A 16004-nucleotide genomic window follows, 5' to 3' on the forward strand; every position below is an offset into this window, starting at 1 on the left:
ATAGCCATTTGAAACTTGAAATGTTTTGCCTATTCCTCGTAGTTAGAGCCATTCCCCTCTTATACATGCATGCACACAACTTTAATTATCAGCAGTAATGATATGCAATATAGGCAGTCTCCAGGTTAAGAACATCCAACTTACATGCAACTTATACTTATGAATGGGCTGCCTAGTACTAAAAATGGCAGACAGCATTCTCCTTCCTCAAGCCGACAAACCGCTGAAGCCGCACAAAGTTTTCATGAACTGCTATTGCTGCACGTTTTTAATATACAGCCTATTTTCAGTAGTTTTCAATATGTTGTTACAAAGATTTTCCAGTAATTTGTTTGAACCTATCAATCCAGGATATGTTGTCTTTATTTTTTGCTTCCCTCAACCTTGTCAAATGCAATTATTTTTTGTAATTCATCATCCCCTTGTATTACATGCCCAGAAGCACATGAGGTTTTGCTAACTGATCATTGCCTTATATTAACCATGCATTAGCCCTGGAAACATCATTGCTTGAATTATTCTGATCTTTGATGTCATTTATTGCCTTTGTAATCCTGTCACTTTGTAATCCTGTTTGTCACTTCCTTCCTCTGAGGATTAATTTCCTCTAGCCCAGAGTCGCTGGGAATCTGGTGGCATATCAATTTAATAGATTATTATTATTATTATTAATAGTAGTAGTATTTACTTCTCCAACATAATTCATCTTTGTTCACAAACTCAAACAAAATTATCTACAATATTCAATTGTAAAGTCACTAAGCATGTAGGCGGAGATTACTTTTAACTTTTTAAAGTTGAAGAATCAAGTAACATTGATTTTTCAGCTTCCATTTTTAGTATCCTACAGGTAATCCTCAGTTAATGACGGCAATTAGGACTGGAATGTCTGTTGCTAAGCAACGCTGTCATAAAGCATGACATCCTGTGACCGCACCAGTTAGTGATGGCAGTTCTGGCATTTCTGGTTGCCATTGTTAAACGAATCCTGCAACATTGTTAAGTGTGGTGTCCCATGATTGCCAGTTGCAACTTCCTGCTGACTTCCCCATTAACTTTGCTTGGCAGAAGCTGGCATCAAAGGTCGCAAATGGCATTCATGTGACTGTGGAATGCTGTGACATAATTACGAGCTCAGTGCTGCAATCACATGACCATGGGGAAGCTGCGACAGCAGAAACTTTGAGGACCAGTTCTAAGTACCACTCGTTCAGCCACCATTGTAAGTTTGAATGGTCGCTGAATGAGTGGTTGTTAAGCGAGGACCATCTATAATAAAGTCTTCTAATTGTCTCTACTTTCAACTGTTTCAAAATAGCGTCCCTGGATATCTCAAATTGTTAGTTTTTTTATTCTAGCTGTCATCTCTTGCAAATTTACTTTCAGCCTTATGAGGTAGACTAGATAGGAAACACGACCAGATGTGCTAATTCTACTTTCTTGTAAGGTTACATTAACAGAATCTTGCAAGTCTGAAAGTACTTCTCTCCCACTCCCCCTCCCCTTTACAGCCCCAAAACTAGGGAGGGTCTCTTCTGAGCCTCTTGCCCCACCCACATTCCTGCTGCAGGTTAAGTGGCCTTTTATCTGACTGTTTCCTCAGTTGCATCTTGTTACCTTGTCTCCCAAGGTCATTCCCACATACCATTACACCTACAAATCTTGTAATATAATCATCTGTGCTAAACAGATATGTGGACAATATGCATCCTTGTCTCAGTCATTTCCCTGTTCTGAACAATTTTGTTTCTTCAGATCCAGTTCTTTCTTTAGTTTCTCATTCTTTGTAAAGATTCATTAGAATCAATTTTTTCTGGCACACTCATTGTCTTTAATATATTGCACAATATGGCCTTATATGCACAAAGACCTTATTGTAGTCAATGAAGCAAAGGTAAACCTTATATTTGTTTGGTCACTTCATTATCCATTTTATATTTTACATCCCTCTATCTTTCTTGAAATTAGAACATTTGGCATTTCTTTCTATGGATGACTCTTCAGGAAAATCTTCACAAAAATTGCTCACATGAAAAATTAACACAGTGGTTTGGTCATTTGTGCTTTCTCTTGCTATATATACTCAGAGCTTTTCCATTCTTTAGGCTGTACAGTCTTATTTCATATTTGTTAACATCGAGCTGTTAGGACTAACTCTTCTGCAGCTTTTAAACAGTTCAGTATTATTTCATCTGAATCAGGTACTTTCATACTTGACAACTGGTCTATTGCCTATGAGATCTCACTTTACAATGTAGTGGAGTTTATTCGTAATACAATTTTTCTTTACAAATGTTGTTATTCTGTATTCCCTTTTGCAAACAGTTTCATTATCAACATTCTTTTAATGCTTTCTTTTGACCTCATTTGCCACTATCAGATCTCTTTTATCATAGCATTCACTTCTTAATAAGATCTCTCTTTTTATTTCTCTTGTTATAATCCTCCATTTCTTAGCATATTTGGTTGAGATATTGCTTTCTTTCTTGCCTGACAGTGAAATCTGTATTCGTGCATTGTACATATTTCTTGTTGCCCAAGGTGTTTATCCTTGGTCTTTTTTTTTTTTTTTTTTTTTTTTTGCTGTCTTGGAACTATTTCTGAAAGCTACTTGGATTTTTTTCCTCTCTGAAATCTTGTGGATGAGTTTTTTGCTTCCATTTTCATAATATTTTGCACCTCTTCCCATAGCTCCTCATATTTTCTTTTGTTTAAATTAAGTCTGGTAAATGTGTTTCTTTCACTGATCTTGTTTTCTGACTGTATGTCTTGCAGGTCAAAGCTTCCTGGCACACATGCTCTCTTTAATTTTCTAAGTTTGAGCTATATATTTGACACAACTATCACTACTGCGTAGGCTTGAATGAGTTCTTACTAGTGCCATGGAGCCATTTTGTCCAGCACTCTGGCTGCCATTTTATTCCACAGATCAACCAGGTGTGAGACAGAACTTCCTGCAGAATTTTTGGGACAATCCCCAAATGCCCTTCAGAAACTCTCCAGATCTATTTTACACATGGGGCACACCAATCTAAAGGGTCGGTCACCCTTGCATAGGACCATCCATCTGCCTTTGGAGATGATGCAAAAACTACATGTGGTTAGACTCCTGACAACCCCAGCAGGCCAGAATTATACCTCTTGAAGTTGCTGTATTGCTTACCAGTAAGCTTCTAGGCCCAATTCAGAGTTCTGTTACCATCTTTAAAGCCCTTAACAGCACAACACTGGATTATATCAGACAGTGCCTTGCTAGACTTGAATCTTCTTGTCCAGTCCAAGAGAAGGCCTATGGTAGGTTCCCTCTCTGTGCAAGGTGCATGGAGTATGGACCTGGCAACAGATATTCTCAGTGGTGGCCCCCGCTTTATGGAGCATCCCTCCCAGAGGTATGTATAGCCAGGACCCTGCTGGCATTTTGTAAATAAGTGGAAGCAGTTTTGCTCCAGCATGCATTTGACCATTTAGATTGGATTAATTTAGTTCAAAGGCACTTAAAAATGCTTATCGATGTTTTTTATGATAATATTTTATTTATTTATTTAGGGGTCTTTTTGGCAGTCAGAGTATGTCAGGATTGGGTCAGGTTATAAATATTGATAATAAAGAATAAAATGTAGTTTACAACTCACAATGACTAGATTTATATATTCTACTAAACTGAAACAGAAGACTTGTGCATGGCTTAGTTTCCAGGCATGTAAGCCTACTTCTGTATCTAGACCATTGCCTCATAATAGGTTTCTGTAACTTGATGTTTTTTCTCTGAAGATAAAGTGAATTATTGAGTATTTGTTGTCCATGAATTGATTTGGGTGGGATTTGTGGACAGACTCAGTCTTATAGTAACATGATTAAAGATAATGTTATACATACTATGAACAAATTAGGGAAAGCAGCAGAGCATGCATTTGCAATTCTTTCCAATAATTTAATAATTCTCTTCTGGATCATATGGCTGGGAAGGAGGATAGAAGGGGACTAGAATAGAGGAGTCAGTAATATTCTGAACCACCATCCAACTTCCTGTCCCACAGCTCTCAGCCTTATCCAACCATTTTTAAGCTTGAACTTTCTTTTTCTGGCTTCTTACCCTGCAACAATTTTTGTCCTGTTGTGTTTAGTTTTTAGGAAGTTATTGGATTGATTATCAGACAAATGGACAGAGTTCTGACCTCCTTTTCATAATTTCTTTTCAACATTCCCTTGCATTAGAAATAATAAAGAGGTACATTAAAAACATTCAAAGGAGGAAAAAGAATATCATACATCAGTAAATAGCAGCATAGATGCTAGTTTCCTAATAAGTTATGATGCAATTAAGTGGCAATAGAAAAAAAAATTGTGCCTTTTGTATTGCTGTCAGGATGCTGGCTGACAGTTGAAGGTGAATATAATCTTCTGCAATTCTACCAGATCTATTAATTTCAAGTGGAGTTATAAAGTCAGAGTGCAGAATCTTATAGAAAGGGCAGTGTAAAGGACTGTGAACTAAAGTCTTAGTTTGTTGAATTTCACGTGTGCATATTCACTCAGAAATGGAGATAGTGTTTTTTGTTCCCTTTAGTACTACCAAGGATAGAACATTAATATGAAGTAGAAAGAAAGCTCTGTGGTGATTTAAGCATATCAGGCCAAATAGGTAATTCCTGTTAATCCCCAACCTGCAGAAAAAGTATCTGATCTTTTCGGAGATCTGTGTCAAAAGTGCACTTTTTTTTGTTTCAGCTTTAGCCCAGTCCAGCACCAGGGCTAGCAAAATTATCTCAGAAAAGTGATGCTGACATATGTCTTGGAGCCGGGTCTTCCATAAAAATCAGAGCAGATAAAAAGTCCCTATAAAATTTAGTTTGAGGAATTAAGTCAACAAATACAGGCCCTCACTGGAAGGGAAACCATCCCAGATGCAAGTTGTACAGATTGGTTAAAGATGCAACAAAGGACTTGAAATAAGGCTCTTAAAAATGAATAGGATGTTTCCTATTGGATTTAACTTGATATAGGCTCGCACTGGTGAATCATATAGCATCTGGCAGTTTGTTTTTGTTTTAAAATCTTAGATATATAATCACCTCCATATAAATGGAATTTACACTTCTGTTGGCCCTTTCAAATTAGGTTAGTCTTATACTGTATGTGGATCAGCAATAAATGTTTGGCACTAATGCAGAATAAGAGTCAGCAAGATCATACATTGGTATATTTGCATTGATTCTTTACTAAAATATTTTTGATGATACTGATGTAATGATCTGTGAATGCACCATTAACACATTGTTTTACTTTCTACAGATGATGTGATGCAGACCACGTACTGTGAAATAGATTTGGATAAACAAACAAGAGATGCATTTGTTTATGCTATCAAAAATCACTATTGGTATCAGATGTACATTGATGACTTGCCAATATGGGGTAAGAAATGTATGCCTACAATGTGCAGAACTACAAACCTTTCTGTTGAAAACAACTATATTCATTCCAAGCCATAGTTTAGTAATGGTTTGTTTCATCAACCATATTTGACTGAGTTCACGTAAAAGTGTTAAACCAAACCAAACATCTTATATAGCATGTCTGAACTATATCCCTATATATACATATGTATAGGGTATATTAGGGCAGGAATGTAAAATATGTACTGGCCCAACTTTCTTAAGCCAGTAGATTTTTTACAGCTTGGAAGCATGTCATGAATGCTCAAAGAAAATGGATCTATAGTTTTATATATATACCCAGGTCAAAGAATGGCTGCCATAATGTATGTCCAGTCACAAAAGCCAAATTATTAGAAGGCCAACTGGTAAAGTAGCTCCCCACTACCTTGATTTGGGCTGATTTTAACAAGCATTGTCCTGTTCTAGTTCCCTGTCCATGCTTTATTCAGGACCCTGAATCTAGAAGTCAGTAACCATCCTTAAAATCTTAATTTTCAGTATCTATACATAAATAATTAATCTTGCCATTTTTTTCTTTAGTAAAAAACTTGTAAAGAGCACATTAAAGCCAGATATTTCCAACCCTTGTAGATCAGTTGGTGAATTAGAACGGTTGAAAAAGTAGTTTGGGCACAGTAACAAATCCCTGTGGAGAGATGTGACTGCTCACAAAATGCCTGGTAGATGCCATTTCTCTGGGATATCTGTTTCTGGGACTTTTTCCACTGGTTTTGTTTTTTCTACTTCTTGTTTTTCCCTCTCTCTTTTTATGTAAATTTCCCCACCTGTTTCCTTCCAGGTAGTTTTTCCAAGCTCCTTTACTTTAGTTCTTACCCTTTGGCATTCCATCCACTGGGATTTCTGTTACTATTGTTGATTTTGGTGGCTGTACAGCTTGTAATCAGTCCGTGAAGTCCTGTTCTCCCCCCCACCCTCCAAGGCTGTGTGGAGAATGAAGCTGCTGTTCTTCTGAGCTTCAGTTTAAACTGAAGTTATTCCATCTGCCAAAAAGATGTGTGTGTGTGTGTGAGAGAGAGAGAGAGAGATAATAGGGATGAGTCAGGGATAACCACAAGATATAGTGGGTGCTAGGTGGGCACAAAAGCATCACCAGCTGAAGTCATTTAAGTGTGCAGCAGCTATTGTTTGTTTTAAAAGCTATAGATTTGTGTAATCAGCTGATATATGAATTAATTATAGATTTTCTTAATTTAGAGGAAGCCTGATTTACAACTATATACAATTGCAAGAAAAAATATGTGAACCTTTTGGAATTTCATGGTGTTCTGCATTAATTTGTCATAAAATGTGATCTGACCGTCATCTAAGTCAAGAGTATTGACAAATATTATGTGCCTAAAATAATAACACAAAAACAATTCTGATCCTTCATGTCTTTATTGAACACGCTCATTCAACATTCAAAATGCTAGTGGAAAAAGTAAGTGAACCCTTGGAATCAATAATTGGTTGAACCCCCCTTGGCAGCAATAACCTCAGCCAGGCGCTTCCTGTAGCTGTGGATCAGACCTGCACATTGTTCAGGAGGGATTTTAGCCCATTCTTCCTGGCAGAACTGCTTTAGCTCTGTCATATTCTTTGGACGTCTCATGTGTATGGCTCTCTTCAAGACATTCCATAACATCTCTATTGGGTTGAGGTCTGGGCTCTGACTTGGCCACTCCAAAGGCAGATTTTGTTTTTCCGAAGCCATTCTGTTGTGGACTTGCTCCAGTGTTTTGGGTCATTGTCCTGTTGCATCACCCAACTTCTACAGAGTTTCAGCTGACATACAGACATTCTCACATTATCCTGAAGAATGTTTTGATACACTTGGGAATTCATCTTCCCCTCAATGACTGCAAGCTGGCCAGGCCCTGATGCAGCAAAGCAGGCCCAAATCATGATGTTTCCTCCACCATACTTTACGGCTGGGATGATGTTTTCATGATGACATGCAGTGCCCTTTTTACGCCAGATGTAGTGCTGCATGTTCTTTCCAAATAGTTCAATCTTTGTTTCATCAGTCCACAAAACATTTTGCCAATACCGCTGTGGAGTGTCAATGTGCTCTTTCACAAACTTCAGGCATGCAGCAATGTTCTTTGTAGTAAGCAGCAGCTTCCTTTGTGGTGTCCCGCCATAGACACCCTGCTTGTTCAATGTTTTACGTACTGTAGACTCAAAAACACAGATGTTAGCCAGTTCCAATGATCCCTTCAAATCTTTGGCTGTCACTCAGGGTTGTTTCTTTACCTCATTGATGAGTCTTCGTTGTGCTCTTGGGGTCATTTTGACTGGGCGCCCACTTCTTGGTAGAGTAGCCACAGTCCCAAAGTGTCTCCATTTGTAGATCATTTGCCTAACTGTAGACTGGTGAATTTCTAAGGTCTTTGAAATCACTTTGTAACCCTTTCCAGCTTTATGTAAATCAACAATTCTTGATCGTAGATCCTCTGAAAGCTCTTTTTGGCAAGGCATGGCTCACATAAGCATATTCTTCTTGTACAGAGCAAACTCAAAAAGTTTGAGTGGTTTTTATCAGTCAATGTAGCTCTAGTCCACACCTCCAAACTCATTTTCTTAACAAGACTCCAGGTATGCTAACACCTGACTCCAATTAGCTTTTTTGAGGTCAACTCAAGGGTTCACATACTTTTTCCACTAGCACCATGAGGCTTTTATGGTTGTTCTCAATGAAGACATGAAGGATCAGAATTGTTTTTGTGTTATTATTTTAGGCACATTATATTTGTCAATACTTTTGACTTAGATGACGGTCAGATCACATTTTATGACAAATTAATGCAGAACACCATGAAATTCCAAAAGGTTCACATACTTTTTATTGCAACTGTATTACTGATGTAATTATGAACCTTTTAAAGAATCCTTTAATTCTCACATGTTCTAATATCTGGATGGAAAAAGAATGGCTCTTGGGCTTCCAGCTTCTCATTTATATCTAAATTTACTTATATTTTAATTCATTGGTTAAGAGGAACCTGGGTGGTAAAATGTCAGAAGCCCAAGCTTAGGAGGCTGAATTGAATTTGAACTGCCTGGAGAAGTAGTTTGGTACTTTGCAGATTTCTTTGTTGCTTCCCTTGACCTGTTTAAGGAAACTAAATTGTAACTTGGATTATAAATTGCAGAATTTTAATTTCTTACACAGGATTTGGATTGTTATGGGACAAAGTTTATATTTATGAAATGTGAGATCTTCCCTCAACATCAGGAATCTATGTGATTTTCTCAAATCAGTTTTCACTCTCCTCAGGTAGCAAGGCTAATGTCAAGCCTGCTGCTAACCAGTGATAGTGCAGGAAAATTAATTTCTTTTCCTCACTTTCTCCCCCTGCAGGTATTGTTGGTGAAGCAGATGAAAATGGTGAAGATTTTTATCTCTGGACATATAAAAAGCTTGAAGTAGGTTATAATGGAAATAGGATTGTGGATGTGAATCTGACAAGTGAAGGGAAAGTTAAACTGGTACCCAACACTAAAATCCAGATGTCTTACTCTGTAAGTAATCTGAATGTATAAATAATAGTGGTCATGATTACACAGCAGCTACGCAGTAGAAATAGCATGTTGGCAGAACCATATTTTGTCCAAGTATGGACCATATATCCTGATGGTGGGCCTTAACCACAGTATAGATCGTAGTATGTTGCATGTTTATTCACCCCAGCCTGAGCTCATAGTGTTATCCAAATCCCAACAGGAAGGATAATCTGAAGTGAACTTTTCTCATCTCCAGCTAGAGAAACCAGAAGCTAGAATGGCTGCAAAATGGAATTGCTCTAATCACAGCGGTTGTTTTCCTAATTTTTTCCATACATATATTTCCATGGACATTGGGAATGTGGTAAAATGGGAACCAAAATAGATGAGGGAGAACCAAAGGCCTTCTACCAAATTGGCTGAATGATCAGGCTACCCTGTTACTTTTTAAAGTGATTTGGATACCAACAAATAGGGCTGCTTTGACTTTCATATAATTCCAGCAATATATATATATAAAAAGATTGTACATATTTACTATTCATTCTGTCTCCTGTATCCTCATCCCACATAACTACCCATTGCCTTCATTATCTGTTTAAATGCCTAAATCCAGAACCTGAAAGAACACTGTTCTTTGATAGGTTAGCTAGAAAAAAGAATTCCATTAAATGTTGCTTCTTCTTCTTAAAGCTGCTGTTGGCAGAAATTCCTTAAGTTCTGTTTATAATAGTCTTGCTGATAGTGATATAACTCCCATACCATTCCTACTTACAATGGGGCAAAAAAGTATTTAGTCAGCCACCAATTGTGCAAGTTCTCCCACTTAAAAAGATGAGAGAGGCCTGTAATTTTCATCATAGGTATACCTCAACTATGAGAGACAAAATGAGAAAAAAAATCCAGAAAATCACATTGTCTGATTTTTAAAGAATTTATTTGCAAATCGTGGTGGAAAATAAGTATTTGGTCACCTACAAACAAGCAAGATGTCTGGCTCTCACAGACCTGTAACTACTTCTTTAAGAGGCTCCTCTGTCCTCCACTCGTTACCTGTAGTAATGGCACCTGTTTGACCTTGTTATCAGTATAAAAGACACCTGTCCACAACTTCAAACAGTCACAGTACAAACTCCACTATGGCCAAGACCAAAGAGCTGTTGAAGGACACCAGAAACAAAATTGTAGACCTGCACCAGGCTGGGAAGACTGAATCTGCAGTAGGCAAACAGCTTGATGTGAAGAAATCAACTGTGGGAGCAATAATTAGAAAATGGAAGACATACAAGACCACTGATAATCTCCCTTGATCTGGGGCTCCATGCAAGATTCACCCCGTGGGGTCAAAATGATCACAAGAATGGTGAGCAAAAATCCCAGAACCACACGGGGGGACCTAGTGAATGACCTACAGAGAGCTGGGACCAAAGTAACAAAGGCTACCATCAGTAACACACTACACTGCCAGGGACTCAACTCCTGCAGTGCCAGACGTGTCCCCCTGCTTAAGCCAGTACATGTCCGGGCCCATCTGAAGTTTGCTAGAGAGCATTTGGATGATCCAGAAGAGGATTGGGAGAATGTCATATGGTCAGATGAAACCAAAGTAGAATGTTTTGGTCTAAACTCAACTCGTCGTGTTTGGAGGAGAGAGAATGCTGAGTTGCATCCAAAGAACACCATACCTACTGTGAAGCATGGGGGTGGAAACATCATGCTTTGGGGCTGTTTTTCTGCAAAGGGACCAGGATGACTGATCCGTGTAAAGGAAAGAATGAATGGGGCCATGTATCATGAGATTTTGAGTGAACACCTCCTTCCATCAGCAAGGGCATTGAAGATGAAACGTGGCTGGGTCTTTCAGCATGACAATGATCCCAAACACACTGCCTGGGCAACGAAGGAGTGGCTTCGTAAGAAGCATTTCAAGGTCCTGGAGTGGCCTAGCCAGTCTCCAGATCTCAACCCCATGGAAAACCTTTGGAGGGAGTTGAAAGTCCGTGTTGCCCAGCAACAGCCCCAAAACATCACTGCTCTAGAGGAGATGTGCATGGAGGAATGGGCCAAAATACCAGCAACAGTGTGTGAAAACCTTGTGAAGACTTACAGAAAACGTTTGACCTCTGTCATTGCCAACAAAGGATATATAACAAAGTATTGAGATGAACTTTTGATATTGACCAAATACTTATTTTCCACCATGATTTGCAAATAAATTCTTTAAAAATCAGACAATGTGATTTTCTGGATTTTCCCCCCCATTTTGTCTCTCATAGTTGAGGTATACCTATGATGAAAATTACAGGCCTCCCTCATCTTTTTAAGTGGGAGAACTTGCACAATTGATGGCTGACTCAATACTTATTTGCCCCACTGTACATGGTTGGCCTTCCTTTTTTGGGTGACCTTTTCTCCTGTATATTCAACAGCAGCTGAATATAAAATTGTAAACTGAGATTACTTTCAATATACATGGTAGAAAATAAACTTTTCCGATTTAAGATGTCACTCGGAACTGTCATTTTACAATTCATAATCTTGGGTTCAACAATATAGGTAGTCCTCATTTAACAATGGTAATTGGGACCGGAATTTCGATGCTAAGTGATGGAGTTGTAAAGTGTGACATCACATGACCATGCTGCTTAGTGATGGCAGTTCTGGCATTCCCTGGTTACTGTCATTAGGGGAGGACCGCATGGGTTGTTAAGTGAGGACCTCACGTGACTGCGTCTTCCAACTTCCTGCTGGCTTCCCCACTGACTATGCTTGTGGGAACTGAGCAGGGAAGGTAGAAAAACGCAGTCACGTGACCACCAGGGCGCTGCGATGGCTGGAACTTCAAGGACTGATCATAAGTACCACTTGTTCAGTACTATTACCAGTTTGAATGGTCGCTGAATGAGTAATCATTAAACAAGGTTCTCCTATAGAACATTATACTTGCATAAATTTAATAATAATAATAATAAAAATAAATTAAATTAAACTTATATGCCGCCTGACTCCCAGTGACTCTGGGCAGTTTACAATTGTTAAAAACATTTAAAAACAAAAACAAATTTACTTTTATATTAATGCCATTCATTAAAACGTGAAAGTACCAGTGGCTTGCCAGAAAAAATGTAGCAGTTAATGCTCCTCTGGTTTCTAGAATTTGTTCTTGGTCAATGCATGCCACTTTTCTCTTAGTTTGTCTGGAACTGGAGCTGAGTTGATTTCTAGTATACTGTATCAGCTTTTTAAATGTAATTTCTCTCCAGGTAAAATGGAAAAAGTCAGATGTGAAGTTTGAAGATAGATTTGACAAATATCTTGACCCATCTTTTTTTCAACACAGGGTATGCTTTTTTTTATATTTCATTATATTGAAACTTAGGTACTCAAGATGGTACCTAGTGATATTTTCCTTGGTGCTTGAGGGTTCTTTTATTTAAAAAAATAAATGAGAAGCTAACATGTTGCAAAGCACCAGCCTGAAATGAAGTATTTATTTCCATGGATGTTTGGTGGTATCAAATAGATCACAGAGGTATTTTTCATAAAATAAAAGATGGGTGGCTACAACCCAATGCTTTGTTTGGAACTGTGCCTCTTGCCCCTTCTCCTCAAAGACAAAGGTAAGATAGATGAGAGAAGGTGTTGGGGAGTAACCTCACTAGTTTGTTTAGTGGTAAATGATGTTTTGTGACTATCCATACTCACCTTGGCAACTGCTTTTTAAGATTGTTCATTATGTACTCAAAATTCCAAAAGGATAAGGGACCCCCCACCCCATCTTAAGACTTTAAAAAATGCCAAATAACTCAGGTTTACAAACAAAATTCTATATAACGACTTAACAAGTCCACTGCTGCTTAGGTCCAAAAATGTAAGGTTCAAATCATTTATAATTGATTTGAAAATTTTAAACTTGGCTAGCATTGGCAAGGTCAGCTCTGTGTCTCTGATACTACCATGTTCTTTGGTCTTGAGCCTGTCCACACCAATTCTTTCTCTGTGTCTTTCTTGACTTGGCTTGTATATGTATTCTTTCTGCCTTCATTGATCCACTCATCTCTCCTTTCCTAGGAGTGTATAATGTGATAGTATAAATATGCTAAATAAATAAATATTTACTATATAGAGATATAAAGTAAGCACTAGAATAATAGTTACTCTCAATGTCAAATTATTTGTTCAATGATTAGATCATACACGTAGATAGTTGGTATTAATTAGCATAAAATAATCCCAGGTCTAAATCTCAAACTGAATTTATCCCAGATAGACCATTAAAAAGGAAGTTGCTTTTTGTCATTCAAATGGTAGTAGTAGCTTTTTCTTCTCTACAGGATACACAGAAATTGGCTACCTTTATGTGTATCTGGATTGGTTAGGAAAAAAGTAGATTTTGCATATCCTGGTAATACTTAATGGACCATAAAATAAGGGCAAAGAAAGAATATCCTGTATTCTCATAGAATGCATAGTCCAGGAAGACATGTTCTTTTGAGACTCAGTCTCCCCAGAGCCACAAGAGCAAACTCTTTTATAGCATGGATTTTTCATATATTTTCCAAATAGAACCACCATTGGTAAGCCTTGCCAGTATAATCTGCTGGGTCCAGGGAACAGTCGCTTCTGTCCAAATTCAAGTTACTTGGAACCAATGACACATCCAATTTATGGTTCGTATTACTTATTCTTTGCTTAATATTGGTTCTGGGTGTCTCTGTAGTGCCAAAAAGATCCCTGAAGAGAAATTATTTGGCTGGAGCCCAGCTTTCAAAAGGCAACTCCAGGAAGCTCTAAGTTCCCATCAATCTATCACTGTAGAGATAGCCAACTCCAGAGAGCTTTAAGTTTAGTGTTAACCAGTAGCAAACCATCTACCAACCAACCAACCAATCATCTCTATTTTGAAAAGCAAAAGGATGGAAAAACAGTTAGGAATGTGAAAAATTGCACTTAGATTAATTTTAAAAGTATAAAATGGATTGTTACCTAAAAGAGTTGCATTAGGTGTTTAGCTTTAAAAAGTTTTATGGCTACTGGAATAAAATGGGCACCTTTGAAGAGAAGAAAAAAGCTCAGAATTATTTCATTATTATTTCATTGGGTGCTTTAGGTTACAAATGTGTCATGCTCTTTGCAGGACCCAGTACTGTGTAAAATATCTCCAGATATTTGAAACTTCAAATTTGTTCAATCTCAACCCTTTAATGTATGGTGTTGTTCAATCTTTCATTTCATGATCTCAGTTTTGAATAAAATGTCCCAGATGGCAAGGGCTATAGTGTTCATCTCAGATATACTGTATGTCTGTCCAGGAGCAGATTACTGCATCATCCTCATATAGTAAAACTGCTAGTTATTTGTCCACATTTTTAGGTGATCTTGGCCTGTAGGTTGTTCAGTTAATTGAGTTAATGTAGAGGTTAAACGGTAAAGGAACCAAAGTTCATCTTTATTTTATACCTTCCAATTTTGGAATTGTGGCACTATTAATATTTAAATACAGGATATAACAAAACACCATGTAACAAAATTCTCTTTGTCAAATAATAGCTTATCTTTATTCTCTACTCACAACAGTTCTTTTACCATATGGTCCCAGTGATTTTTACAGCATGCACCTTCTGTCTATATGGACAGAATCCACTAGATGTATTTTGCATGCAGTGGTAGGCCAGATACTGATATTTCCAAGAAAGAATGGCCTGCTGGTGCATGTTGCTCATCAGTCACTATGCCTGTGGTTTAGTGTGCCATGTAAAGCAGAGTCTGAGCAGCCAAGTGAGAAGGCAAGAACAAACATGGCTTTTGAGTCTGGTTTGTAAAATGAAGAATGGATCAAAATTGATTTTCTAGGCAGCATAGTAAGCAATGTGTATACCTACCCATAATGCTGTTCTTTTTCCAAGTAGGCAATATAATCAAAGTGCAGAAAAAGAATAAGAAGTGGTAAGCAAAAGCAGGAGATGAGAGAAAAGAAGAGGAAAACTAACTGCATATAGCTTACTTAATCTTCAGTTTCCTATTTGCCCAAAATATACCATAATTCATGCCTACTCACTTTATGATATGCTTTTGTTAAATCAATAAATTTATAGTTATTTCTTTCTTATTTTTATACATTTCTCAATATCAGGCTGAATAGCAAAAATCTGGTTTGTACATCCCTGCCTGGCATAAAGCTGCACTCATATGATTCTGGTTCCCAGATTCTGCTCATTGTCACCATTTGTACTGTATCAATCAGAATTCTGCCAGATACTTTTTCAGACACACTGAACAAATTAATCTAGTTTCTGCAGTCACTCTTGTTACTTTCCTTTGTATAAGGAAGCAGTCATGGCATTCTTCCAGTTGTCTGGCAGATGCAGTCTTCACATGGTAAGCAAGTTACACAATCAGTCTATAAGTGAACCACATCCATATTTTAAGATTTTTCCAGTTACACTGTCTACACCTACAGCCTTACTGTGTTCAACATTCTTAAGAATCAAATCAAATTAAATCAAATCAAAGCTTTATTACGGTCATAGACCAGCATAAGGTGGGTGAGGTACAATCAGTTAAAAAGCATGAGTCTAAAAAAATGTGAAAAGCTAGAAGATATATTAAAACAGAAAGTATATATAAAAAACAAGAGTCTAAAAGAATCTAAAAGGAGGGATAGGGAGCATAAAGATTAGTATGTAGAAGACTATGTCAAATTACAGAGCACTCTAGTATGGTGAACTAGATGCTCATTATGTCTAGTTTATGGCACAGATCATCATCCAACAAATTTTAACCACTGCTACACAGAACCTGGCAACATGGTATGTTGTAGCAAAGTTGGTATTTGAAAGCAGAGAGGTGTAGAATTGTTCTGTGCGCCCTGGGTATTTATGTAGTAATAAAGCTAGTAGGAATGTCTCTGTAATACTGGAGACATTACTGTAATACTGGAGAAGCACATGCTGTGTTGTTTCTGCATGACCAGAGTCACAGAGGCATTGTCTCTCTGGATAAGGAATCTTCCTGTATTGGCCTTCAAGGACAGCTGAGCGGAGAGTAAAGGCCCTCCAG

The 16004-nt window shown here is 37.7% G+C and overlaps 1 protein-coding gene across 1 annotated transcript in view; it reads left to right on the forward strand.

Moving 5' to 3' along the window:
* TM9SF3 (transmembrane 9 superfamily member 3) overlaps positions 1 to 16004 on the forward strand; it is a 61160-nt gene that overhangs the window by 19603 nt on the left and 25553 nt on the right. The window contains exons 3-5 of the mRNA XM_088154571.1: positions 5293 to 5415; positions 8803 to 8963; positions 12209 to 12286. Coding sequence (XP_088010697.1) covers positions 5293 to 5415; positions 8803 to 8963; positions 12209 to 12286 — 362 coding nt within the window. The remainder of the gene's footprint in view (positions 1 to 5292; positions 5416 to 8802; positions 8964 to 12208; positions 12287 to 16004) is intronic.

The sequence above is a fragment of the Python bivittatus genome, unplaced genomic scaffold, assembly GCF_059951505.1.
Source record: "Python bivittatus isolate LINGU-HERP-01145 unplaced genomic scaffold, Pbiv_v1 ctg000050_np1212, whole genome shotgun sequence".
NCBI lineage: Eukaryota > Metazoa > Chordata > Lepidosauria > Squamata > Pythonidae > Python > Python bivittatus.